At 38.2% G+C, this 27,226-nt stretch overlaps 2 protein-coding genes across 4 annotated transcripts in view; both read left to right on the forward strand.

The window, feature by feature from the left end:
- The first annotated feature begins 705 nt into the window (after positions 1 to 705).
- Positions 706 to 6,603, forward strand: hey2 (hes-related family bHLH transcription factor with YRPW motif 2). 2 transcript variants are annotated; one of them, XM_060866236.1, is made up of 6 exons: positions 706 to 953; positions 1,601 to 1,645; positions 2,903 to 2,981; positions 3,066 to 3,149; positions 3,237 to 3,318; positions 4,231 to 6,603. In XM_060866236.1, the coding sequence occupies exons 1-6, from the start codon at positions 871 to 873 to the stop codon at positions 4,770 to 4,772; spliced, it is 915 nt and encodes a 304-aa protein (XP_060722219.1). In that variant the 5' UTR covers positions 706 to 870; the 3' UTR covers positions 4,773 to 6,603. The 2 variants fall into 2 exon arrangements, with proteins under 2 accessions (XP_060722219.1, XP_060722220.1); XM_060866237.1 differs by lacking the exon at positions 1,601 to 1,645 and having other exon boundaries at positions 708 to 953.
- A 3,463-nt stretch (positions 6,604 to 10,066) lies between these two features.
- Positions 10,067 to 27,226, forward strand: part of pex7 (peroxisomal biogenesis factor 7) — a 43,481-nt gene continuing 26,321 nt past the window's right edge. For both annotated transcript variants that reach the window (XM_060866251.1, XM_060866252.1), the window contains exons 1-7: positions 10,067 to 10,374; positions 11,076 to 11,133; positions 11,228 to 11,378; positions 11,650 to 11,727; positions 12,645 to 12,753; positions 23,363 to 23,469; positions 24,091 to 24,204. In XM_060866251.1, coding sequence (XP_060722234.1) covers positions 10,269 to 10,374; positions 11,076 to 11,133; positions 11,228 to 11,378; positions 11,650 to 11,727; positions 12,645 to 12,753; positions 23,363 to 23,469; positions 24,091 to 24,204 — 723 coding nt within the window. In that variant the 5' untranslated portion in view covers positions 10,067 to 10,268. The remainder of the gene's footprint in view (positions 10,375 to 11,075; positions 11,134 to 11,227; positions 11,379 to 11,649; positions 11,728 to 12,644; positions 12,754 to 23,362; positions 23,470 to 24,090; positions 24,205 to 27,226) is intronic.

Consider the following 27,226-nt stretch of genomic DNA (forward strand, 5'->3'; position numbering starts at 1 on the left):
ATACACAGTAGTGTTATTTAACACATGAGTAAAATCTCATTCTTTGTGCAAAGCAGTAAGCATGAGCAAGATCACACATTTGTTGACAGGTAAATAGGGACCTAGAAATAGTGCCGAATCTTGTGTGTTATATATTCAGGGTTTTTTTAACATTTAATTTTTGTTCTTTTTTGAAAATATATAAACCTGTTTATTTCCTATTTAAATTTGAAAAAAAATAAATAAATGTCATTATTATTATTATTATTATTATTATTATTATTTTAATAAAAGTGTTTATTATATGTATAATTTCAAGGCTTAGTAGGTTTCAAATGGAAAAATGTTTGACATAAACAAAAATGCATTTGAATTAACTCAGTATAACTCAACATAATTGATTGCATTATATTTGTACTGTTTTATAGTTATGTTGCATATGTTATTCATTAATATTTGCTCTGTTCCATCCACTCAGTATAAAGGCACATGTCTTGCACGTGGTGCCTTGTCGTGCACTTTTATCATGCTGTTTTTGTTTATTGTTGTTATTGAGCTGTACCGAACTCAGTTACCACGAAACACTGTTGTGTGTCAATAAAAGAATCTTGACTCTTCGGTCGTTTTTTTATTTCTTCCCCCCTGCTGCTGTGGTGATGTGGGCGTGCCATAATAATTTGGGTAGTGGGCGTGTCCGGTAAGGGATGTGGGCGTGTCAGGAAAGCGCCCGAGGCTCGAGCGCTCCGTGGGAAAAGAAGCTCAGAGGGATTCTGGAAGGGAAGAGAGAGAAAAAAAATTAGGTGGAGAGGCGCGCGTGCGCCACGACCAGCTGTGTGCACATCGCTCGCGCTCCGATTCCTCATCCCCGTTAAACAACGCTCTCGCGCCGACATGAAGCGGCCCTGTGAGGACACCACATCCGACAGCGACATGGACGAGACCATAGACGTGGGTAGTGAGAATAATTACCCCGCGTGAGTACACTAATAGAATTTTTTTTATTTTTTTTTTTGCATTAATGACCATTTGTTTATTGCATTTCACTGATAGTATTGTATTAATGCATGCTTGTTATAATAGAAAATGGACACAGATGTAGGTTTCTTTCAAAAAAAAAAAACAAAAACAACAAAGTTCATTTCTGTCCATCTGGACGTGTCAAAGTCCACGTGCACAAACAGAAAAGTATAAAAGAGTGTAAAACATGTTTGCATGGAGAAATTGACTCCTGCACAGACTTAGTGCCTGTTATTATACTTTATACAGTAGGACTTAGGTTTCATACTGAACAAGTGCTCTAAAGAAGAAATCAGACTAATTATGGAAGGAAGGAAGTGTGTGAGAAGAGTATAGTAGTAAGGTGACGTGTAGTGGAGGAAAATACAACAGACCAAAACACTGATTTCTCTTCTAACAGCCTCACAAACATTTTGATTGCTCTGCTGACACAAGACGTCTATCCAAAAATGTCCAGTTTGTCTGGAAAATACATTTTATTTGTATTACGTCTTCTAATGTAGCTGAAGCACAGGGTTTAAATCTGCAGGCTGAACTGCACGTTGCAAATATCTGAGTTGTTTTTCTTTCTTTTGTTTGTTTGTTTGTTTGCTTTGCTTTGAAGGGTGCCGATAATTCTCACACTGAAAGAGGCACTTCAACTCTACAGGTGATAATGTTGAATTATTTTATAAGATTTCCGAATAATTTAGTCCTTATGGATATTATTGTGTAATCTGTAATTCCAGATTTGTGTCCAGGATGCAATACTTAATTATGATTTAAAAAAAAAAGTAAATGATTTAATAAAGTCCAATTAAGAAAATGAAAATCATGAAATCTGGTACACAATAAAAACAACAAAAATAACTGCTAATTTAACAACTCAGCACAAAGTTCAGTTATGTCCAGATAGACTCAAATAAATGTATATAAGAATTTTTTTTTCAAGTATTTTTAATTCTTATACTTAGCCTGCTGCAATTAATATTAAAGTGCTCTTTCCTCTGCTTATCTATAAACAGATTGATGATAATATGATAAAATAGTTTGCTGTCCTTTAAATCTTTAGTTTTGTGCATGTGGACTAGGGCTGGGAAATATAGACATACTCAGAAACTGAGAAATTATATTGGCATTATATTTAACGGTTCAGTGATACTTTTGCTATGGAAAAATAGTTTAATATTTTAAAAAGATATAATGCTTAAAACGAGATATGTGAAAAGAAATCTAACAATTGCCATTTTAAATAGAGATTTTAAAACTTTCAATTATATTGTAATTATTTAAAAAAAAAAACCTGGACTGTAATATATAGACTTTTATCATGAACAGTTTAAACACTATAGGAATCAGTTTGACACTAGAAGTTGGTTGACTCAATGCTGCATGTGTCTGTTCATCACTGTAAGAGTCGATTCATTATTGTAAGAGTCAGTTAAACACTGTAAGAGTTGACTCGGTATTGTAAGAGTCAGTTCAACACTGTAAGAGTTGATTTGGTGTTGTAAGAGTCAGTTCAACACTGTAAGAGTCGATTCGGTATTGTAAGAGTCAGTTTAACACTGTAAGAGTTGATTCGGTATTGTAAGAGTCAGTTCAACACAGTAAGAGTCGATTAAAAAAAGTAAGTGTCTGTTCAACACTCTATGAGCCATCTTAACACTTTAAGAGTCATTTTAACTCTGTACATGAGTCTATTCATTGGTGTTTTAATTAATTCAACACTATAAGAGTCAATTCAACAGAGTATGAGTTTATTCAGAAGTATAAAATTTGATTCATTACTGTAGGAATCAGTTCAACCCTGTAAGAGCTGTATGAGTTAAATCACACCACGCTGTCACCGATTACATTCCTATAACAGCGTACATCTTGTTTAATTTGGTATATAATGAATCCATTTCCATCTCACTCATTACAGCCAGTGCAGCAGCTCTTTTCTGAGATGTGCTTCTCCTACCACCACCTCCCAGGTCATGGCCCGAAAAAAACGCAGAGGGGTGAGCAACTCAGTACAGAATTTGAATGTTTTTTTTCTTTGAAATATGAAACGTTTACACTACAGGGCTGCTTTATTATTGCAGATCATCGAGAAGCGACGGAGAGACCGGATCAATAGCAGTCTGTCTGAGTTGCGTCGCTTGGTGCCGACTGCTTTCGAGAAACAGGTGTGTGTAAATGAAATCATTAGAACTGATATGTGTTCAAGAATGAAATAAAAATATATTTTACAAAAGAGATTTTCTTTTTCTTAGGGCTCTGCTAAACTGGAGAAGGCTGAAATACTGCAGATGACAGTAGATCATCTAAAGATGCTGCAGGCTACAGGAGGAAAAGGTAAAGAGATAATTGACTTCCTCTCTCTCTCTCTCTCTCTCTCTCTCTCTCTGTGTGTATGTGTGTGTGTTGTGAAACTTGAGCACTCGGCTCCTTTCGGCTCAGATTAAAGGAGTGGAAGTCGACGCTAATGGCAGGATTGAGCCCGTGGGAAAGCGCAGGCAGGACAAAAGCATCACTTGACCCCAAGCTTGTGTTTGCTTTGATAAACCAGTGGGAGGCGAGCAGGCCGCATTCACACACTCCACCGCTGGGGGTGTGTTTGCACTTTACAGAGAGTGTAAACCCAGTGCACTGGGGAGACAAAACAAACACACAAACAGTCCGAGCGTTCAGCGCAGAGGGGATCAGCTCCATGCATCAGCTGTCGGCTTCATTGTAGCATGAATGAAGTGCTGTCATTTAGAGGCACTTAGAGATTGAGCGTATGTTTGAGAAATTATATGATCATAATCAGCTTTTTATTACCTTTATGGCATTTTTAAATTTGAGTCCAAAAATATCAGTCATTATCAGTCATAATCAGTCCATATGAGAAAATGTTATAGAATGTACAAAAATTAAAATTATTTATTTATTTATTTATTTTTACATCCCATTCCCCTTGTCTCATTTCAATTCAAACCTGTGAACACACACCTTTCATCTGGTCTTTCACAAACCCTGAGCGTGGGAAAAGCTTTTTGTGCACATTTTTCATACAAATCATAAATAATTGAGGCAACAGTATAGAAAGAAATGTTTAACCTTTTTGTACCTCTAGATATATCATAAAGCATGTTTTATTATAGCATGTTGATCCAATAAACAATATCATAATTGCTTTTATGACCACCTTCATAACACAGTATAACACAGTAGCTGCTAGAAGAAAAGGGTTAACTGTGCTTTTCTTTTTTTTTTCTTAATCAGGTTATTTTGATTTCCATGCTCTGGCCATGGATTTCATGAGCATTGGTTTCCGTGAGTGTCTCACCGAAGTGGCTCGCTACCTGAGCTCAGTAGAAGGACTGGACTCAAGTGACCCTCTGCGTGCTCGCCTCATATCACACCTCAGCAACTGTGCCTCTCAGCTCATCGCCTCATCTCTCACACACCATCCTCAAGCCCTGCACCCTCTCCACCCACTGCACCCGCTACCCACAGCCTTTCTAGCACATGCCTCACCATCAGCCTCGTCCTCGTCTTCTTCTTCAGAGCCACATCGCTCCTCCTTCTCTCACGCCAGCAGCATAGCCCCGCCGCTCTCCACTTCCCTGCTCTCGCTGTCTGCAACCTTCCCCCTGTCGTTTCCCGCAGGATTCCCACTTTTCGCACCTAGCATGACATCATCTGCGACCATTAGCTCTTCCATTTCCAGCTCATCCTCATCGTCAACGTCACAGCAGAGCAGCTCCAGCTCCAGCTCTGCTAAACCTTATCGGCCGTGGGGAACTGAAGTGGGAGCCTTCTGAGCACTGAGACTATGAACTGTAAACTCTGTGCTCTTTCAGCCACAAATCAATTCGCCAAGTGCCTGTCTGGGTGTATCAATGATGTAAGAAAAAACCTCATGGGAGAGGAAAACAGTATGGATCACATTTTGTACGCATCACACATGGATGACCATTTAGTATTTTCAATGAAATGGGCTCATCATTGCTGTCATTTTTTCCTTATCTTTCCCCATTTCCCATGGAGAAATACAATGATTATTTGTACTGCACAACTTCACATGTAGGCATGATGCTGTTCTGCAGGACAGTGTGACTGAAATACGGACTTAAGATCTTAGTCACGGTGAAACAAATTCAAGCTCATTAGCGTCTCTCATGGGATTTAAGCTCAGAAACTTTCAGTCAACTTTACTGTTGAGCTACAACTATCCAGCTGTAATATCATGTCTGTGCATAAAATCCTATTACAACATGTTGAAAAAAAATTTGTCTAATGTAAACATTGTGCTTTATATTAAACTTGCGGAAACGGTTGGTTGAGTGAAATTAACAAGACAAAAAAAACACAACAGCAAATTCAGAAAAATTATAATCAACATTATAGTCGCTTATTCAGCGTCACATTCTTTCTGATTATAGAACATGGCGTATGACTATCACAAGGAAAATATTGCACTTTTTCACTAGTTATCCCAGCTATTTAATAAGCCGTCACTTATTTTATTATTTCCTTGCTTTAGTCAAGTTTTCTGCTCTGTTTTCATATTTATGATATTAATATTAAGCAAAGTTGACAGCATAGCTGTAATAACATCATATGAACGCTCTTAATGAAAGTAAAAACACAAACAGAAGCATAAGTAGATTCATTTAGTCTTATCATTCCTCTTAATGTCAGGATTCTTCAGCTTCCTGTTTTCTACCATCTCTTCGACTGACACACGCCGTAACCAATCAGCAATGAGTATGTGACATTCAATAAGGACATACAGCTTCTATTTTGAGTTTGTGTTGATGTGTTTTTAAATTTGCTCTTGTGTTTTTATACGCTGTTCTTAATGTAGTTTGCATTTATGGGCCATTAGTAAAAATTCCAATAACATTAACCTGCTCAAAGTATAACCACTGAATTAAACAGATTTCAGAAGTGTCTTATTGGGTGTGGCTCTGACACGCCCACTCTACTACACCATACTCATTAATACAACATTAATCAGACACAAAGGACAGAGAAAACAGTTGTCTTTGGGGAAGCGACATCAGCCTGTGATTATGGCGATTGATGACTGTAAAACGTATGCAAATCTGCCCTGAATTGAGCCCCGCCCACTTTTCATGACAGTACATTTAGACATGCTAGATATTGTGCTCATAAAACCAACTATATCTTTTTAAGAAAATCAAACAGTTTGAACGTTCCTGTGACTTAAGCCTTCAGAGAATGACTGTCTGCATTTCAAACCATTTATTTCCATTTAACAAAACCCCAATAAGCCAAAGTTTTTCCAGATAATCACAGAACAACTGAGGTGTGAGGGAGGAGTGTGTGTCGTGAGGAAACAACCACTCGGTCTGTAAATATGTACATGTGTAAGAGTGTAACTAGAGTTTATACTGAAGCTGTATATTGTAATGACGATGCACTTCGGTCACTACTGCCTGGAGAGACAGGATTCTCTCCGTGATATTTGCGCTACAGCTTTCACTGTTCGCTTATATTGTGTGTCAGATTTGCCAGTAAATCACTGTATCTTTTTTTTAATCCCCATCTTGCTCTTGTAATATGTAACCATTTTTCTATGCAAAATGAAAAAAGCAGATGTCACAGATTAAAATTCAGTTCTTTTTACTTGCCCTCGTCTTCGTCCTCATCCTTTCCTTCACCCTCACCCACAAACCGGGAGGACAGACTTGTTTGTTGAAACGCAACCCGAGTTCCAGAAACTATTTGGTGAAGGAAATAATATGCTTTTGTGTGGTTTTATAATAACGCAAAAAGAAACCATCAAAGCCTGGAACAAACAGATTAAACTATGTGTCCCAAATTTGGAATTCAAGATATTTAGAAGCAAAGCACTTTCTTTAATTTACTTTTTTTGTGCAGTCTGAATGGATACAACAACAATTTAATTAGCACTAGCAAGCAAAAAAACAACTAAATAGATCAATAAATGTTAACTTCTATCACATGTGGATGATTCATTTTCTAGAATGATACATGCAAGAAAATAAAAGAATTAAAAGTGTATAATTGTTGATTTGATGATGTACTTTGTGAAGAGATGTGTATTTAGTATAAATGGAAGGAGCCTCCGGTGGTTTAGAGAGAGGTATAGAGAGACCCAGAGAGAGATAGAAAGAATCTTATTGAAGGACTGTTTGTAGCTGCTATGACATTAGAGAACTTGTTGTGCAGATGTTCCATAACTATAAATGAGGAATTATTTAACATTTTCTATTATTAATAGAAAATTCTAATGATGGGAAAATTGCTGGAACATGGTTTTATTTATAGAAGCCATGTGAGAAGTGGTAGCTCAGTGACGGGAGTGCTACGGAAGTGGTAGCTTAGTGGGGGAAGTGGTAGGGAAGTGGTAGATCAATATGGGAAGTAGTAGGGAAGTGGTAGCTCAATAAGGGAAGTGGTAGGGAAGTGGTAGCTCAATAAGGGAAGTAATAGGGAAGTGGTAGCTCAATAAGGGAAGTCATACTGTAGCTCAATAAGGGAAGTAGTAGGGAAGTGGTAGCTCAGTAAGGGAAATGATAGGGAGGTGGTAGCTCAATAAGGGAAGTGGTAGCTCAATATGGGAAGTGGTAGGTAAGTGGTAGCTCAATAAGTGAAGTGGTAGCTCAATATGTTAAGTAGTAAGGAAGTGATAGCACAGTGAGGGAAGTAGTAGGAAAATGGTAGCTCAATAAGTGAAGTAGTAGGGAAGTGGTAGCTCAATAAGGGAAGTTGTAAGGAGGGCATAGCTCAATGAGGCAAGTGATAGCTCAATGAGGGGAATGGTAAGGAAGTGCAATTGTGGGGGAAGTGGTAGCTCAAAGGGAAGTGGTAGGGAAGTGGTAGCTTAGGGTTTAAGTGATAGCACATTGATGGAAGTGGTAGGGTAGTGGTAGCTCAATAAGGGAAGTGGTAGAGAGGGAGTAGCTCAATGGGGCAAGTCGTAGCTCAATGAGGGGAATGGTAGGGAAATGGTAACTTAGGGGGGAAGTGGTAGCTCATTGAGGGAAGTGGTAGCTTAAGGTGGAAGTCATAGCTCATTGAAGGAAGTGCTAAGGAAGTAGTAGCTTGGGGAGGAAGTGGTAGCTCAATGAGGGAAGTGGTGGCTTAGATGAGAAGTGGCGGCTAAATGAGGGAAGAGGTAGGGAAATGGTAGCTTAGGGGAAAGTTGTAGCTCACTGATCAAAGTGGTAGCTTGGTGGGGGAAGTGAGTGCTCAATAAGGGAAGTGGTATCTTAGGAGGTAATTGTAGCACCATGAGGGAAATGGTAGGGAATTGGTAGTACAGTGGGAGTTCAATGAGGGAAGTGGTAGCGAACTAGGGGAAGCAGTATCTCAATTGGAAAAGTGATAGAGAATTGAATACCCTTTGGACTATTTATTGGAACGCTGTCTGTTCAAACCCCACCACTGGCAAGCTGCTACTTCTGGGCCCTTACGCAAGGCTCGTCAACTTTATGTGCTAAATTGTGAAATGATATATATAAAGATAAAGATGGCTGTCAAATTCTGTAAGTGTGAGTTTTTCTATAACAGCAAATCTAGCCGTTTTTGGGCACTCGACTGCAAGTGGAAAAGTAGAATATTATTAATGTTGATCTATATCTGAAACTTTAGGAAAACATTATAACCTCTTGATACAAGACAAAAAACTCCCTGACATTCACAAATGTGGCTTTTAGACACTTAATGCAATACAAAGTTTTTCAAAATATAATTCATTTCTTGTTAATTGTTCACATGTAGGGTTTGTGGGTTTCTTTTCAAAAGCCATCTCATATTTTTCATGCCGTTCATGCCGTGTAAAGAGTGTGAACACTTTTTGGAGTGATCTTCAAGCCGACACACTTATGATCTGCAGCCGTTTTGGTGTGTGTGAACCTCTGGCCTCAAAACTTGCAGCCTTCAAAGCATTAACTGAGAACAAGAGAGGTCACTCCTCCCCAAAATGGCACTCTGTGCCCCTTTAATCCACTCCCTTTATGCTGGACAGTTTTACACGAGTAAATCACTGTCACGCCATTAAACCCTGTCCTTACATTCCTAAAAGGGAAAAGTATCAGCATTTCCAAGTGAATAGGGATTAGAGCAGACGGCGGCTGCAGACCGCAGACATGCATGGGAACCGAGCAGGGCCGTAAATCCGCTGCTTATCTGCTTTAGAACACTGCTTCTCAGGCCCATGGCTTTGAAGAGGCCGTCGTATATCAGAGAGACACGTGATCTTCACATTACACACCACTAAAAACAGTGGTGTGAGAAAATCCCGCTGGTTTTTAGTGTTCTTTATACCATGTGTTTAAATCAGCAATAGACAATAAGAAACAACTTGCATATTAATATTCGCTCCTTGTTCAGTTTTAACTAAAGAGAGTGATGCAGCAGCACTTTATTCCTTCAGTCTCTCTAGCTCTCACACCTGGTTTGCTCACTCTGGTCAAATATCACCTTCCAGCAAACAAAACAGAAACAAAACCACTAATTCCACACAGGAGTAAAGGAGGGTACAGCAACATTCGACACATTTGCACCAGAATCGCCAAGAAAGTCAGAAATATTTAAATATTGTAATTGTGCATTATGCCGAATATTGTAAGAACAATGGCGCCACACAGTGGAGAAAATATTTTACTATAATTACGCCTGAGATAGGCACAGGCTCCCCGTGACCCGAGGTAGTTCGGATAAGCGGTAGAAAATGAGTGAGTGAGTGAGTAAATATATAATATTAGTAATAATTTCCGTGACAGATATATTTAAAATGATAATAATAATAATAACAATAATAATAATAATAATAATAATAATAATAATAATAATAATAATCTTACAGATACAATTACACACTATACGCTATAGTCTTAGATGCAGAAACTATGTCAAACTCCTCAGCCAATGAATGTCCTGAATGTTGAGTCCTTAACTACCAACCACCAATAACCGCCAGACTCTCTGGTTGAATCTCAAATCTACTCCTTCTTTGCTAGATAGTGCACTACATAACCCCTTATTTTATAGCCTACATAGTGAATATGTGTAGATTCCGTGAGGTATTTGAAACTTAGCCCAGTCCTCATAGGAACCAAAACAAGGAAGTAGCAGTAAACATGTGTAGTAGCGATGTTAGAGAAGAAACACGTTAAACGTTGACTGATTTTTTTTATTACTTAAAATACACAAATTACGTGAAATAACATTTAAACAAGTCATTTGTGTAGTATTAATTAGAGCCTTTTGTATAAACAGTGATTGTTAGCTCATTTGTAAACGCTTTAGTTTTCTCTGGAGTAATGAAGTGGTTCAAGTGTCCAGCTCGACACGGCTATGCGGTGGAAATGTCCCCGTTTCTCCCCACCGTACTGGCCTGTGCTACAGCTCAGTATTACGGCATAGCAGGTATTAAACTTATTATACTGCCAACTGTCTACTTTTGTTCAGGGGAAAGTGTCTCCGGTATAAATACATGATCAGGATGTTGCTAGAAGTCGTCAAATAACGTGATACTAATTAATTTGCATAATTATTTAATTGTTCATTTGTTGAATTTGCATATTTATATATTTATTTAATTGTTTGTTGAATTTGCATGTTTGTTTAATTTTTCGTTTGTTTAATGTACATGTTTGTATATGTATTGGATTGTTCGTTTGTTGAATTTGCATATTTATATATTTATTTAATTGTTCATTTGTTGAATTTGCATATTTATTGAATTGTTCGTTTGCTTATCGTTGCTTTTCTTATAACAGCGTACTCAAAGAGCTTTAATCCACTTCTACCCCATCAATTTGCTAAATATTACAATTTTCATCCATTAATTGATGCTAACTCGTAATTATACGTACATTTTATGTTGTGAAACATTCTAGAGACACGTTTATATTAATGTGTATATTATACCATTATACGCTGTATGTATTTACATCCTTTCCCTCTCCAGCATCTCTTTTTGTTCTCAAAAAGTCAACTCAAAATATTATTATAAACATATCTTGGGTGCTGTTGAAGGTCAGGTTTTTATTCCATATATCTATGTATATGGAACATAATGTGTTCTATGTATCTATGTACATAATGTGTTTCTTTCGTCTTTTCAGGATGTGGAACGCTGCTGGTTTTGGAACAGAGGGATTCGGATGTTGTGCTCATGAGAAGGTATAATTCAGACATGAATTTCCATTTCTGTTTATTATGTATTTGGCCCTGACTGCTTAACCCCTTGCTGCTGTATTTTTTTTATTATAAATAGCTTTGACTGGAACGATGGGCTCTTTGACGTGACGTGGAGCGAGAACAACGAGCATGTGCTGGTGACTGGAGCTGGTGATGGCTCTTTGCAGATTTGGGACACGGCCAACCCACAGGGGCCTATTCGAGTGCTGAAGGAGCACACTCAAGAGGTGAAATACATAACTTGATTATTCATTAGGATTCTATACATGATGTGTCACTTGAAAGTGCATGTAATGACTTAAAAAAATATACAGAAGCACTATTGTGACTTTTTTTTTAATCATCACAAACTGCAATGTTAAAATGAAGATGATGATGATCCCAGAGAGCTTCACATAGTATTAGAAGAAAATTGTTAATATCGCTAATAATACACCTACAACTCAAAGGTTTTGGATATTTTATTATTATTATTTCATCGAGTAATTGTGTGTTTAGGTATACTCAGTGGATTGGAGCCAGACACGGGCTGAGAACCTGGTGGTGTCAGGATCCTGGGATCACACAGCCAAAGTGGTGAGAAATGGCACAAATCATGAGTAGATAAGATTAAGTTTTACAGATGTTGCCAGTCAAAAGTTTTTTGATTTATTACAGTGAAATGAATCACGATCACTAAACAATATAAAACACAAACAACAATTAGAACATATCTGTAGAACTGTAGATCTGTAGAATCTGTAGAACATATCTGCTCACTCTCAAATCCTGATGTGACCCGTAAATTAAGGCTTTTTAACACCAGTATATAAAAATGTGTAGATAAAACGGAACTGTTTGAAAAAATGTTTGAGTAATTCGAATCATCAAAGCTTTTGCCTTTTCTAAAAAAATTAAATATAGCCCTTTTTTGTTGTTGTTAAAACTTCAAGACATTTCTTAATTACTCATTTAGTAATAATAGTAATAAAATCTTGAGTTGCTTGTATCCTTTGGCGAGATTTTGACATTTTAGTGTATCTACATTATGCTAATTTGAACAACTAAAAAGAAAACTTTATGTAAAGCATAACGCTGTATGATTTCAAGTTGCTTGATTTAAGCATACTGGGCTGTTTTTAAACAAAAAGATTCAGGGACAAAATATTCAGAGGAAACTGAGCGAATACTAGATGTTGTAGCAATAATTAACACATTGTGTCATGCTGCAACTCGTGACATTGGACTTATCCTACTGAACTCTGAAGTCACGATTTCCAGATTCTGTTGTGATTCATTCTTCTATATTTACTCAGAAAAACACGGAGGACTATAACATATGATTGGAATGCAATTGTAAAGAAAATATGATTCAAAACATGTGAATCTTATTCAGTATTCACTGTCCACTTCATCTTGATAAATTTGGAGAAATCTTACCTACTGTAAATTAACATCCCAATTGAATATCCCATTTGAAATGACGTGTACCATACAAATGCTTGTTTTCTCAGTGGGATTCAGAGCGCCCTCAGTCCATGTGCACACTTCAGGGGCACGAGGGAGTCGTATACAGCACCATTTGGTCTCCACACATCCCAGCCTGCTTCGCCTCAGCTTCAGGTAAGTGCAGGACACACTCTGTATACATTATTGTATATTTTTATGCCGGTCCCCAAGCAGTTGGATAAAGCAGCGGGTTACTATACTTACTGATCTTGATCAATGCATGAATAGATATCATGATCTCTGGTTCACTAGGTTACAGACTTCAGATGCCATAAGCCTAAACACTGTTCAAATTCATCTTGATAGACTTTATTTTGTCACATATACAATACAGCACAGTGAAATTCTTTCTTTACATATCCCAACTTTGGAAGTTGGGGTCAGAGCACAGGGTCAGTCATGATACTGCACCACTGGAGCAGAGAGGGTTAAGGGCAAAATAAGGAGCTCTCTGATATCATTCTTAGAATCTTTATGAATACAGGCTACAACTTCCAGGACTTAAATGATCTGGCTCAATGCAATGTCACACCTTCAGTCTTAAGCAGTGGGGAGCAGTGTGCATGGGGTGTTTGTTAAACATTATATCTGGGCTTTAGAAGATGCTTGGACATTTTTTGGATACTAATCAGAATAAAGCAGTCTACTCTGTACTCAATGTACAGTGACTGGAAATCAACATCAGTTAAATAGAACGGGACTGATGTGTTTAAACAGTCTGGCTCTTATTAGGATATGGGCTGCTGTATTTTAGACTAGCTGGAATTTCTTTTCTTAATGGATACGTTGGCATTCTTGCAGAAGTGCATTACAGTAATCTAATTCAGAGTAGGGCTGCAAAAATAATCAATGAAATTCAGTCATAAAAATAGTTGACAGTGATTTTCATTAGAGTTTAGTTGGACTTTGTTTTGACACATGCTGTAGGGCCAGTTCAGTTCATTCAAACACATTCGACTTTAAAAGGCTGACACAGAGAAAGGGATAGGAGCTTTTTACATTACACTACATTGCTGTTATCATGGCAGAAAAACATGTTTTCCTGGCAGATATTCTGATCATAGTAATCATTCGTTTGTGGTCAAGTTTGATGTCCCAGTTTAAAGCATGCTTATTAAACACAGTGTATTCTAAGTTATCCTATTTTAAATACTTTTCTAACTATATCTCATTTATGGTCATGTGTATTGATTTTTCTTGCTCTGCCAGAAAGTATTGCTTCATACAAAAACATAGGTAGTTTGTCTGACAAGCTCAATAAATCAAATAAATGATTAACGATGATTCATGAAGCATGTACATCATACAGTGTTTGAAGGTGTTTGAATCATTTAGATTAAAGAGTCGATTTTTCAAGGAATCGATTCGCTGATTTATTGATTTTTAGGCATTAAGTCTAAGAATTAAACCAGAAGCTTTGGAGTCGATTCACGCTGTGTGCATGCAAGATGAATCATTTTCATGTGTCAGATTGAATCGACTCCGAAGCTTTAGGTTGATTTTTGTCTTAGGTCGACTCTTTTTTTGTGAAAAAAATTATTTGGAATTAAACAAATTAGGGATCGTAAGGCAGTAATGTTTTATTCTAGACTAGTGACACGGTGCAGTAACAAACCTGTGCTATAGTCCATCAAACATCATTGTATTAATTTATGTTATGAAGCGACAAACAGTTGTAACTGAAGGAGTTGCATATCTACTGTAAGTAAGAGGAAAATTGTTGGAATATGCAGCCTGCTGTAAAACATTATTAATGCACACAATTAGAGTCTGAACATACAGACAGAACTGTGCGTAATTTAGTTTTATATCCAATCCTTTTTTTTTTTTTACAGGCAATATAAGATAATGGTTTGCAATTAGGATAGAAATGAGGAATGAATGAATTGTAGTCTGGCACATTGGTCCTAGTCAGCATGTTCACCTCTTTGACAAGCAGAGGGCGAAAGTGCGCTGATGTGACTTTGTGGTTCACTTGGGGTTAAAGGATGAGTGTCAGAAGTTGACTCTAGTTTTCTGTAACACATTAAACTGTGGGTGCTGTAGATTTTGCATAACTGATAAATAATAAGAGCTTGTAGAAATAAAACAGAAGGTAAAAATGCATGAAAGTAACCATGGTGATATTTTTACCTGAAATGAGATCCGGTACATCCTGTACGCTGCAGAATTGTGTACATTCAGTAATGCACTACGTGTAAGAAGAAGAGAAGACCGAGATGACTGGTGGATGTCGTGGATGTTTTGCCTGTAATGCCGTAGTACTGTGTTCTCAGCCTCCTCATGAAGTGTACAGGACTATAGCTGAGTTTTTCTTCAGGTCAGTATTGAGCACCTCGTCATGAACGTTCACTCACAGCACAGCCTTTAACAATAGTGCTATTGTTTGTGAAATTATTATGTGGGTTACACAAACACCTGTGCCTCGAGTTGCTAAAAATAACGAATATTCTCCTTAACTTTTTTTTATTATTTAGACTAGTTATTGTTTTGAGAAAATATTAAGGATTTTTCTTATCAGAACAGGGAGAGAGAAAGTTAAGTGCTGGAGACAATGCTCTGTGTGTGTCTGTGTGTGCGTGTGTGTCTGTGTGCGCGTGTGTGTCTGTGTGCGCGTGTGTGTCTGTGTGCGCGTGTGTGTCTGTGTGCGCGTGTGTGTCTGTGTGCGCGTGTGTGTCTGTGTGTGTGTGTGTGTGTGTGTCGGTTCTGTCATCGTGTCCTGGAGTTGTTCAGCTCCCAGCTGCTCTGTACAGATCTTATCAGCTCACACAGAGACTCTGCAGCTCCTGTGCTTTGTTACCTCACTGTTTCACCTAGCGGCTGTGTTCCAAATAAAGCAACACACAACCCTGCTGAGCGCCAGTGCTTCAGAAATAAAGCTCTCAACAGAGGCTGCCTGTACAGCTGAAGGTTAAAGATTCTTTTAGTTGTAGTGTGTATGTATTTATATATGTATGTATGTATGTGTGTGTGTCTCTCTCTCTCTATCTATCTATCTATCTATCTATCTATATATATATACATATATATATGTGTATGTGTATATATATATATATATATATATATATATATGTGTGTATGTATGTATGTGTGTGTGTGTATGTATGTATGTGTGTATATATATATATAGGTGTATATAAAAGAATGGCAAGTTGTTTGAATTTGTCTAAAATATTTCATAGGTGTGTCAATAATTTCTATACTCACCAAGCACTTTATTAGGAACACTACAGTAATTCAGGCTAGGGCTTATTTGTGGCATGGATTCCACATGATACTGGAAACATTCCTTTAAGATTGTGGTCCGTGTTTGTGTCACGCATTAAGCAGATTTTCTTGTGCACTTTCAGTACGTGATTTTCCAGTTCTATTACATTCTAAAGTTGTTCTACCAGGTTCTGACTCAGCGACAAGGAAGACCACTGAAACACTCATTGTGTTCATGAAATCGGTTTGAGACCAGTTTTGATTTGTTACATGGTGCGTGATCATGCTGGAAATGGTAAACTGTGGTCATGAAGGGAAGCATGTGACCAAGAGCAGTATTCAAATAGGCTGTGACATTCAGTGATCTATTGGTATTAACTGCCCAGTGTGTTCTAAGAAGCCATTTCCCTCACCATCCCAACACCTCCTGCAGTCTGGACTGTAGACACCAGGAAGGTTTGTTCCATGGATTCATGCTGATGGCACCAAATTCTGATCTTAATATCTGTGTGCCTCAGGAGAACGCTAGACTCATCAGACCAGGTTTTGTTTGGATGAACCTGTGCCCACTGCAGCCTTGGCTTTTTTGTTATTGTTCTTGGTTGACTGACTTGGAGCTCAAAGTGGTCTTTTACCTCAATGTTTAACATGTTGTGTATTCAGAGATATACTTTTCTGCTACTGAGTGCTTATCCAATTTACTGTTTTATCTTCTTTTCTGTCAGCTCATTCTCCTCTCTCATCATCAAGCTGTTTCCATTCACAGATCTACCACTCACTGGATACTACCCTAATAGTTGATGTGAACATATATGTACATCACCGAGAGCTGCAGGCTCGTATCTGTATTATCTTATGCACTGCACTGCTGCCACGTCTTTGGCTGATTAAATAACTGCATGAATTTGGTGTTTCCATTAATACTTACAGTTCAGTGCTTTATTCCTTTGTATTTGAATTGTCCAAAATGAATGTAGCAAGGACGTGATGATGAAGAGCCCTTTTCTTTCCTATTTTCTAAACATGTGTGTAATGAAAGATGACTGAAAATCGATGCGGGAGCCTCGATGCTGAAACAACACTGAATTTGATCATGTGGAAAAAGTCTTTGTGCTTCTGCTGAGACAAAGGTTACAAACATGCTGGGTAGACTGTCAGTTAAAAATAAACTGCAATATATATTTTCAGTGTATTTTGAGTAGTTGACTGCTTTGTGCTTTATTGCTAAGTTTTATATTGGAGAATTGTGTCCTTTTCATACTTGGGGAACTTATCGATTATAAATATTGATCAGTGATCATTCATGTGAGGAACATGCATAATTTTATAATCTTATCTTTCTAAAAAATCAATACCGCCAGCAAATCTCATTTCTTTTACCGTGCTGTGAAATAATAATAGTAATAATAACAATAATAGTAAAATAGCAAATACGATTTTGGACAAAATGCCATTAAATTTGATTCCAATTCATAGCTGTTGTAGCGTTCTCTAATAAAGCAATTTTATTTGCTTAGAAATACAGGTGGAAAAAAAAACACATGGCAAAAACTATTTTTCTTAATGAATGATGCCTCACGTTAATGTTGTGGAATAGACAATAGACAGGTTTGTGTTTTTACTTCATGCTATCATGCTAAAACTATGATAAACATTCATTCCCTCACCAGGCTTATTCATTCTCTCTCTCTCTCTCTCTCTCTCTCTCTCTCTCATAAACTCCTTTATCCACAAGACATGGTTTTTTTATTTAAACCTGTTACAATTAAACAAACAGCTTTTTAAAATCTGTTTATTAGAACAAACCATTGACACATGAACATTAACCCATTCTGGACACTTCATAAACACGCCTTTACGTGTACCACTGTGGCTGAAAACGTCCACCAAATTAATGTTATATAAAACTATATCAAATTAACAGATTTATGCAAAAAAAAGTAAACCTCAGTTCTAATCAAAGCTTTTAAATAGTAAAACCAAAAGAAAATAATAAAATTAATTTAATTAGTGTTGTGGGGGGGCATGTTGGCTTAGTGGTTAGCACGTTCGCTTCTCTGCCTTGTGTATGTGGAGTTTGCATGTTCTCCCCGTGCCTTGGTGGTTTCCTCCGGGTACTCCGGTTTCCTCCCCCGGTCCAAAGACATGCATGGTAGGTTGATTGGCATCTCTGGAAAATTGTCCGTTGTGTGTGATTGCGTGAGTGTGTGTGTGCCCTGCGATGGGTTGGCAGTCCGTCCAGGGTGTATCCTGCCTTGATGCCCGATGATGCCTGAGATAGGCACAGGCTCCCTGTGACCCGAGTTAGTTCAGATAAGCGGTAGAAAATGAGTGAGAGAGATGAGAGAGTAATTAGTGATGACATAGAAAATGTGTCCATGTTGGCTAACTGCTGAAGTAAAAAGTGAATACAACACAGTATTACACAACCGTTTAGTCTTTAATTAGTATCCTATTACAGAACATCCCTTGTCTTTTATTCCTTATATAGAGCTTGTGCTTATAACATTCTCTTCCCATCCCATTTGTGTGCACTCAATTATTTATACATACGACAGCGTAACACACTCACACACACACCCTCACACATGGTTTTGATAGAATGAATTATCTCTCTCACCCGAAAAACATGACCAATTTTGCTCTCTGGACTTCCAGCTACATATCATTGTGGGATCATCGGGCTTGAACTGATGAACATCGCTCAAAGGTACTTATCAAGTACATCAATTAACTCACTAAATCAGTTAACACATATACTTCATGTGCTTAACCAACCTAAGTGTTAAGCCAACGTTACCTATTAATATGCATTAACCCAGGGTCCTACTTCATCGAACAGCCACTCGTGCACGTTCATTGTGAGCCACTCATCATATGCACTACCATGAAATTACTTTCTGTGCTTTAGTCAATGATGAAAGAGAGCCTGGAGGCTGGTGGCTTCAGTTCACACCCCTGGCTCCAGGAGTGCTAAAATGTGAAAGCCAATCACTTGCATTTTGTGTTTTCGTTACATTATAGAGATGTTCATTGGCGATGTAGTTATATATAATCTTAAACACACGTGCACCAATTTTAGTTTATTCCTTCAAGAGTTTCATAGAATTCCAAGCTGTCCTTTGGTTGATGAATTTTCTCATGCGTACATGCTAACATTTTATTTCAATATTATTCTCCCTCAATATTATACTCCAAAACAGTATGTTTTTATGTCACACAAATGTTCTTCAATGATCTTTGAAGTAAACAGTGATATCAAACCCATTTCTGCTCTCTGAAACACTCCAAGTGCTGGTTCATAAGCATCTAAAAACTGGAGAGAGAAAAAATCCTCACACTGAAAGCCAAAAGCAACCTGACTCAGTTTATATCACTTAAACCTAATGTGATGAGATCATTTTTTAAACTCACTGATCATAAAGTAGAACTTTATATTGTTTGACAGATTATATAAGCGCTTCATTTTTGGTGATCTGTCCTGTCACATTAACATGTAGTGTTCTTGTTATGAAAAAATATTGAACGTAAGTGGCTTTGTAGTGCTGTTTCCAGCTTTATTTTGTTCCACAACAGCACTATGGCACACTGCTGAATGATAATATCATTTATATTGAAGGTTTGCTTTGAAGAGCTGCAGAGAGAAACAATAGCACTAGTACAAGATTAAAGCTTATCAGCGATCCTGCTTTTTTTCTGCTCGCACACTGCTGATTCAGACTTCCATGAAAGCATTAAAGGCAAAGGCTTAGTGTGCCAGCAATCTCGATGAGAGATCCATTACCCACAATTAAAGTCAGCAGTGGGCAGAGGGGGTTGCAAATCAAAAATTTTAACTAAACGCTGCAGCCCAGCCCTGTAAGAAATGCTAATTTATCCCAAGAAATGAGTTCCATTTGGAATCTCTGCAGTCCATTTTACAAGGATGGCAGTAGTTCAAGGAACAGAAGTTTCCTCTCATTTTTAATGAGAATTCATGAAATGCACCAGGCTGAATAAAGCTGTCCAATTGGACAAACAAAATATTCTGCAGTAGACACAAGTTTTAATTTTGTGCAAGAATTCATTTGGCTCGAGCTCAGCACTGCGGCTTTCCGATCAACTGCGGTTTGTTGCGCATAGCCTCTGCGTAAAAGCTCCAGAGCGATAGTGAAGTAAATTTAAGGCCATTTATTGAAGTAGTTACTTATTGACTTGTCAATAAGAATAATATTTGGATTGCTCTGTAGTTAATTGTCCAAAGCAGAGGCTTGTGTATAATGTGGAGATGTTAAAGTTATTCACATAGGAATGGAACGTTTATAAAACACTTCATTCTCATGTTTAGAAACCGCCTTTAAGATAAAAGGTCATGACAAAAAGATTAATACACAGAGGTGTGTGTTATTGAATTGTGTTGTTTTATCTACTGAGTCAGTACAAGCTTCACTTTTGATATGTGATGATTAATTTTGTGTGTGATGTGTTTATAAATATTTTAACAAATAAAAGATTTCATGTTTCATGGTGCAGTATTGTACAAAACTGTTACTTCACTGACACTGAGGCACAAACGCCAAGCATTCTTCACTAAAGCTGACATACAGGCCACCCCTCCTTTACTAGAGCTGACAGGCACACAGACCACACCTACTTCATTGAGGCTGATACACCCAGGCCACCCCTCCTTCACTATTGCTGACAGGCACACAGGCCACACCTACTTCATTGAGGCTGATACACACAGGCCACACCTCCTTCACTAGAGCTGACAGGCACACAAGTCACAGCTCCTTCGTTGAGGCTGACCCACTCAGGCAACGCCTCCTTCGTTGAGGCTGATACACACAGGCCACACCTCCTTCGTTGAGGCTGATACACGCTGATACACACAGGCCACACCTCCTTCATTGAGTCTGATCCACACAGGTCACGCCTTTTTCATTGAGGCTGACACACACAGGTCACGCCTCCTTCATTGAGCCTGATACAAGCTGATACACACAGGCCACACCTCCTTCATTAAGGCTGATACACACAGGCCACGCCTCCTTCATTGAGCCTGATACATGCTGATACACACAGGCCACACCTCTTTCATTAAGGCTGATACACACAGGCCACACCTTCTTTACACCTCCATTATAAAGGCTAATAACTATCTGCTCACTTGACTGAGGGCAAAATTTTAAACCATAAATGAAACAGTAAAAGACGATTGACGAGTTTATCGATTATTATATGTATAATAATCAGTGTCACTAGAACAGTGTTTTTTCTCTGATCAGCTCTAGACTTACTGGTGAAAATGGTGGTGATGTTGCAGGTCTCCATGGACACGTGCCCTATACGATGAATGGCCAACCCACAACTCACTTACTGCTGACTGCAGAATGTTAAATGTAGTGTTGAATTACAGAGTCTCATGAGTCTCCTCCTTTTAGGCTTTTAGGGTTTCCGATATATGAATGAAGGTCATAGAGGGTACACACTCACAGATAGATAGATGGAGAGAGAAAGAGAGAGAGAGATATGTGTGTTAAAGTTCAGTGTCTAGCTGGTACATTTTTACATAATGCCGCATCATCTTGGCAGTTCTACTCTTCTTCCATTCATGGCTACGTGTTCCTTGAAATGAACGTCACAGCTCACAGGTTTCTGCGGAATTATCGGAGGGGGAATATTTCTTAGGTTTAGATACGGTTTGCAGTTGCTGTGCTAGTGTGAGGGCAGCAATTACAGCATTCGTGCAGTTTGAACCGGCAGGAGAATTTGGCAGGACCACCTTTGCTGATTGTAGCGTCCCGTTAAAAAACAAAAGAGCAGTTCAGCTAAAAAACAAACCATCCGCAGTGTTCCTTTATTCCCCAGACAGTCAATCAAGACTCAAAAATGTTCCTTATTAATTTGAACTGGAGCTGCAAGACTGCTTTTGTTTATAGCTACTAGTTTAGCAGTGTTCAAGCGACCAGGCATGAATCATCACACACTCTACACACCGAAGCTAAATCGAATATATATATTTTCAAATGCAGTATCTGCACTTATTATTTCTACATCACATCTAAGACAAAGGGTCCTGAGGGATCTAGAGATGTACCAGCGTCAGTCGTGTTCCGCTTCATGAACATTTCAGACATTCAGAGAGAAGATGCTAACTCCATGTGGTCTTTGAGGACAACAACCAATACACAATTGTCTGACTGTATCTGACTGTAGAAAGGACATTTATTCATAATAACACTCTCTGATGTTTATAACAGTTTATAATCACACCCTCCAGTGTCACCCAATTGAGGATGATATTCACTTTGTGTCTGGTTCCTCTCAAGGTTTCTTCCTCTTCCATCTAAGGGAGTTTTTCCTTGACACAGGCATCGGGTTTGATCATTGGGGATAAATACAAACACATTTAAATATAAGTATTAGGGATGAGCGAGTACAGCATTATCTGTATCTGTATCCGTATCTGTTAACCATATGAATTATCTGTATCCGTATCCGTACTCGGAAGTAGGCGGGGCTTGTCTTGAAATGGGCGGGGATTTAACCGGTAATAATTATTTTGTAATATTTATAACACTAGCTTACTACCTTTATGTTTTTATGAAATACAGCAAAAACGTGTTACTGGTTAGAGACAGCTGAAGGTTTAAAAAATAAGAAAAATCTCCGACAGGCAGAGACGCAATGTGAGTCGCATTCTACCAAGCAAGCACCATGTCTGAACGAACCCACGTTTACCAGAACTCTACTGGTTAGTAAGTACGTATTATTAACGTTACAACCCGAAGTAAAAAGCTGAAGAAACCCTAAACGTTAACGGAAAAGACCCGCGAACCCGAGTGACTGAGGGAGAGACAGAGAGCTGTTCTGTGTGTGACTGTGAGTGAGCAGAGCGACACACAGCAACACAATACATCTGTATGTGTGTAGGGGAGGGGCGCTGTGACTAGCCTATCACTGTAGGGGAGGGGCGCTGTGACTAGCCTATCACAGAACGCTGACACAATCAGCTACCCAATGATGATTTTCATTCAATCCGAGCACAGATATTGACTCGTATTACGAGTCAGAAGTGCTTTATCAGTACCGGATACTCGTTTCAGCCGAGTATCCGGCTCATCTCTAATAAGTATAATAATCATCTTGAACCTTTTTATACTATATTTCTTATGTTCTGTAAAGCTGCTTTTAGACAATATGCATGGTTAAAAGTGGTTTGAACAGAATAACACACTCCGTTTGATCCTGATTCCTGCCACCTCTTATCTGTTAATGACTCAGTAGTTCATCTGTTTATACACTCGTGTGTTATAGTCTCGTTGTGCTACACAGCTTTTAAGAATAGTAACATGTGCTGGCTTTATATCCAACTCTATAGACAAGTTCTCAGTTTATGTTTCAGGGGGTTTTGTGGGTGACTTTCACCAAATGGCGAATTACTGATTATATCTGTATATTGAATAATTAGCTATTTTTCTATGCATGACTAAAATCATGGCCAATAATAACAGTCTGTGGTTTGTGTTTCCAGGAGATGGCACGCTGAGAGTTTGGGACGTAAAAGCAGGCTCGTGTCGATTGGCTATTCCGGCACACAAAGCAGAGATCCTTAGCTGTGATTGGTGCAAGTATGACCAGGTGACCTACACATCAGGGTTTACTCATTATCCATGGAGCTGCGTTAATAGCAAAAGGCAAATAAACACTTTCAACGAACTTGATTTATTTTAAATTTTATTTAGAAATGTCTCTATACTCATTTGGCTCTTTTCATAGATTTAATCAGCAAATGCTTTCTTATTGAATTCTGAATGTAACTCTAATTTATTTGATTGCATTTTGTGTTTATCCATCAATTTTCACAGTGTGTGTCAACTTGAATATGAGTCTTAGGGTATATTATTCACTTCCATGTTTATTATTATGCCCAAATTAAGTTAATTAAATTTAAACATTATTAACCAGTCATGTGGTTGTGGTTTTGGTTTTTGTCATGTTTTATGTTTTGTTGTGAGTAAATTTAACATCTTTGACTTACGTGACATCTGATAAAACTCTTTCTAACAAGCAAGTCTTTAAATTTAGTTAACATGTAAGTTTAGTTAACATTAATTTATTGCATTAAAAAACTGAGCAATTGAGGGTTAAGAGTCTTGCTCAGGGACCCAGCGCTGGCACCTTGGTAGATTTGGGATTTGAACTCGCAACCATCCAACCAACTAACACCTTAGCCAACATTCAGACATTTTGTCTTTGCAGAACGTGTTGGCGACAGGAGCTGTTGACTCCAGTGTGTGTGTGTGGGATCTACGTAACGTTCGGCAGCCTGTAGCTCAAATGCTGGGTCATTCCTATGCCATCCGGAGAGTAAAGGTAACATCCAGTAAATTGTAAATTATTTTTTGCATTTTTATTTTTTTACATTGATGTAAAATTTTTGTTTTTGATCTGCAAAAGGTATTTTTGCCTTATTGACTTATTGAAGAGTGAGAAAAATAGATGATAAGCAGATAAAGAGTATTAAGTCGGTCGTTAAGTCGGCAGTTACAAAAAATACAATATGAAAATGTCAGAAAGTTAAAAATACATAAAACATCTCATGATCATTATAGAGTAACTAAGCTTTCCGGTTCTTCAGTCCAGTGAAAGATTCCATAGATTTGTTGTTCTGAAGCATTAGTAAATACCAGTAAGTGATAACTGGCATCGTTGAACATATCTGGAACTTTCATTTTCTTGTCTGAACGCTTATGTTGTAGTAATGTGACCCTTAATCACTCCAACGCACAGCCACTATGGCGTCACTTTGTGTTCGAGAAATGGAGTCAATTAATGCCTGAAGCTTGGTGAAGTCGGCAAGCGCAGGTTATACTTGTGATACTAGTAAGATATGTGTTTGTGTGTGTGTGTCTGTCTGTGTGTGTCTGTGTGTGTGTGTGTTTGTGTGTGTGTCTGTCTGTCTGCGTGTGTCTGTCAGTGTGTGCGTCTGTGTCAGTGTGTGCGTCTGTGTCAGTGTGTGCGTCTGTGTCAGTGTGTGCGTCTGTGTCCGTGTGCGTCTGTGTCTGTGAGAGAAATATTCGGTATGCTTGTTTTTTTTGTGTGTATTAATGAATGCTGTGGATTTTCTCTAAATCCACTGAATAAAATCCAGCGCTGGTGTATAAACTGCCAACATTTAAATAGACTATGTTCTAATCTCAGTGTAATAGTCTGTAACTGTTTACACACAAAAAATCTGTTGAATATGTTTTTTAATGTTTAAGCAAGTACATATTCAAATATCTTGTATAAAAGCTATAGGTGTATTTAATAAATGTTGCATTATAACATTGTGATCTAACAGCAATTCATATTTATTTTTTACTCATTTCAAGCTGACTATTTAAACTAGTAGATATTGAAATGATCTTAGGTGCAACACGATAATACGATATGCAGTACAATAATATTGAGCTGATATTATATTATTGTAATATCCCAATGGTCAGTGAAATGAGAGGCTAGGTGTGAGACACAAGCGTAATCAATAGGTTCCTCTAGTTGTCAGGGCTTTTCTGTTTGAAGTTGTCAGCGTGTTATTTTAGCCCGCTAACCACTATAGATTACTGCATTAAAAGCCTCTCATCAGCGTTCCCCAGACAGCATGAATGTAGTGTAATATACAATACATTGGACAGTTAGCTGATCTGTGTTGTTACATAACAATAAAGCCCCACGTTTCTTCAGAAAATCTAACTGATTTAATCCCAGATTTCTTCTTGTAGGAAAAAACTGTTTCAATTATATTTGGAGCTCTGATGGTGGACCCAAAGGTCTGTTTTCAACTAGATATAATTGATATATGGTTATTATCTCATTACAATACGTTTACATTTAGGGTTAGTGGTGTATCAAGCGGTTAAAGCTTTCAGGGTTCAAGCCCCAGCACTGCCAAGCTGCCATTGTTGGTCCCTTGAGCAAGGCCTGTAACCCTCTCTGCTTCAGAGGTGCTGCATCATGCCCCCTGACGCTGCGCTCTGACCCCAAACTCCAAAGTGAGGATATGCGAAGAAAGAATTTCACTGTGCTGTAATGTGTATGTGACAAAATAAAGTCTGCTTCTTCTACAACATTCAAAATATTTGCTAAGTGCCATGATCCAAAGCCATCTGTATTAAGCTCATTTAAAAAACTGAACAGTTGAGGGCTCAAGGGCCCCCAATATATATATATATATATATATATATATATATAGGCAACTTAACAAAAAACAAATATATACCCATTTCAATTATTTATTTTCACCAGTGAAACCAATATTACATCTCAACATTCACTAATATACATTTCTGACATTCAAAAACAAAACAAAAACAAATCAGTGACCAATATAGCCACCTTTCTTTGCAAGGACACTCAAAAGCCTGCCATTCATGGATTCTGTCAGTGTTTTGATCTGTTCACCGTCAACATTGCGTGCAGCAGCAACCACAGCCTCCCAGACACTCTTCAGAGAGGTTTACTGTTTTCCCTCCTTGTAAATCTCACATTTGATGATGGACCACAGGTTCTCTATGGGGTTCAGATCAGGTGAACAAGGAGGCCATGTCATTAGTTTTTCTTCTTTTAGACCCTTTCTTGCCAGCCACGCTGTGGAGTACTTGGACGCGTGTGATGGAGCATTGTCCTGCATGAAAATCATGTTTTTCTTGAAGGATGCAGACTTCTTCCTGTACCACTGCTTGAAGAAGGTGTCTTCCAGAAACTGGCAGTAGGACTGGGAGTTGAGCTTGACCCCATCCTCAACCCGAAAAGGCCCCACAAGCTCATCTTTGATGATACCAGCCCAAACCAGTACTCCACCTCCACCTTGCTGGCGTCTCAGTCGGACTGGAGCTCTCTGCCCTTTACCGATCCAGCCACGAGCCCATCCATCTGGCCCATCAAGACTCACTCTCATTTCATCAGTCCATAAAACCTTAGAAAAATCAGTCTTCAGATATTTCTTGGCCCAGTCTTGACGTTTCAGCTTGTGTGTCTTGTTCAGTGGTGGTCGTTTTTCAGCCTTTCTTACCTTGGCCATGTCTCTGAGTATTGCACACCTTGTGCTTTTGGGCACTCCAGTGATGTTGCAGCTCTGAAATATGGCAAAACTGGTGGCAAGTGGCATCTTGGCAGCTGCACGCTTGACTTTTCTCAGTTCATGGGCAGTTATTTTGCGCCTTGGTTTTTCCACACGCTTCTTGCGACCCTATATATATATATATATATATATATATATTTTTTTTTTTTCATTAAGAATCTAAATTTGCAAAATCGATTTCTGTATATCAGCTTTGTGACAATATCTATAGCCCTTTTATCAATTCACATGGTCTCAAAGCAGCTTTACAGAAGTATAGAAACAAAATAAAAA

The sequence above is a fragment of the Tachysurus vachellii genome, chromosome 3, assembly GCF_030014155.1.
Source record: "Tachysurus vachellii isolate PV-2020 chromosome 3, HZAU_Pvac_v1, whole genome shotgun sequence".
Lineage (NCBI taxonomy): Eukaryota > Metazoa > Chordata > Actinopteri > Siluriformes > Bagridae > Tachysurus > Tachysurus vachellii.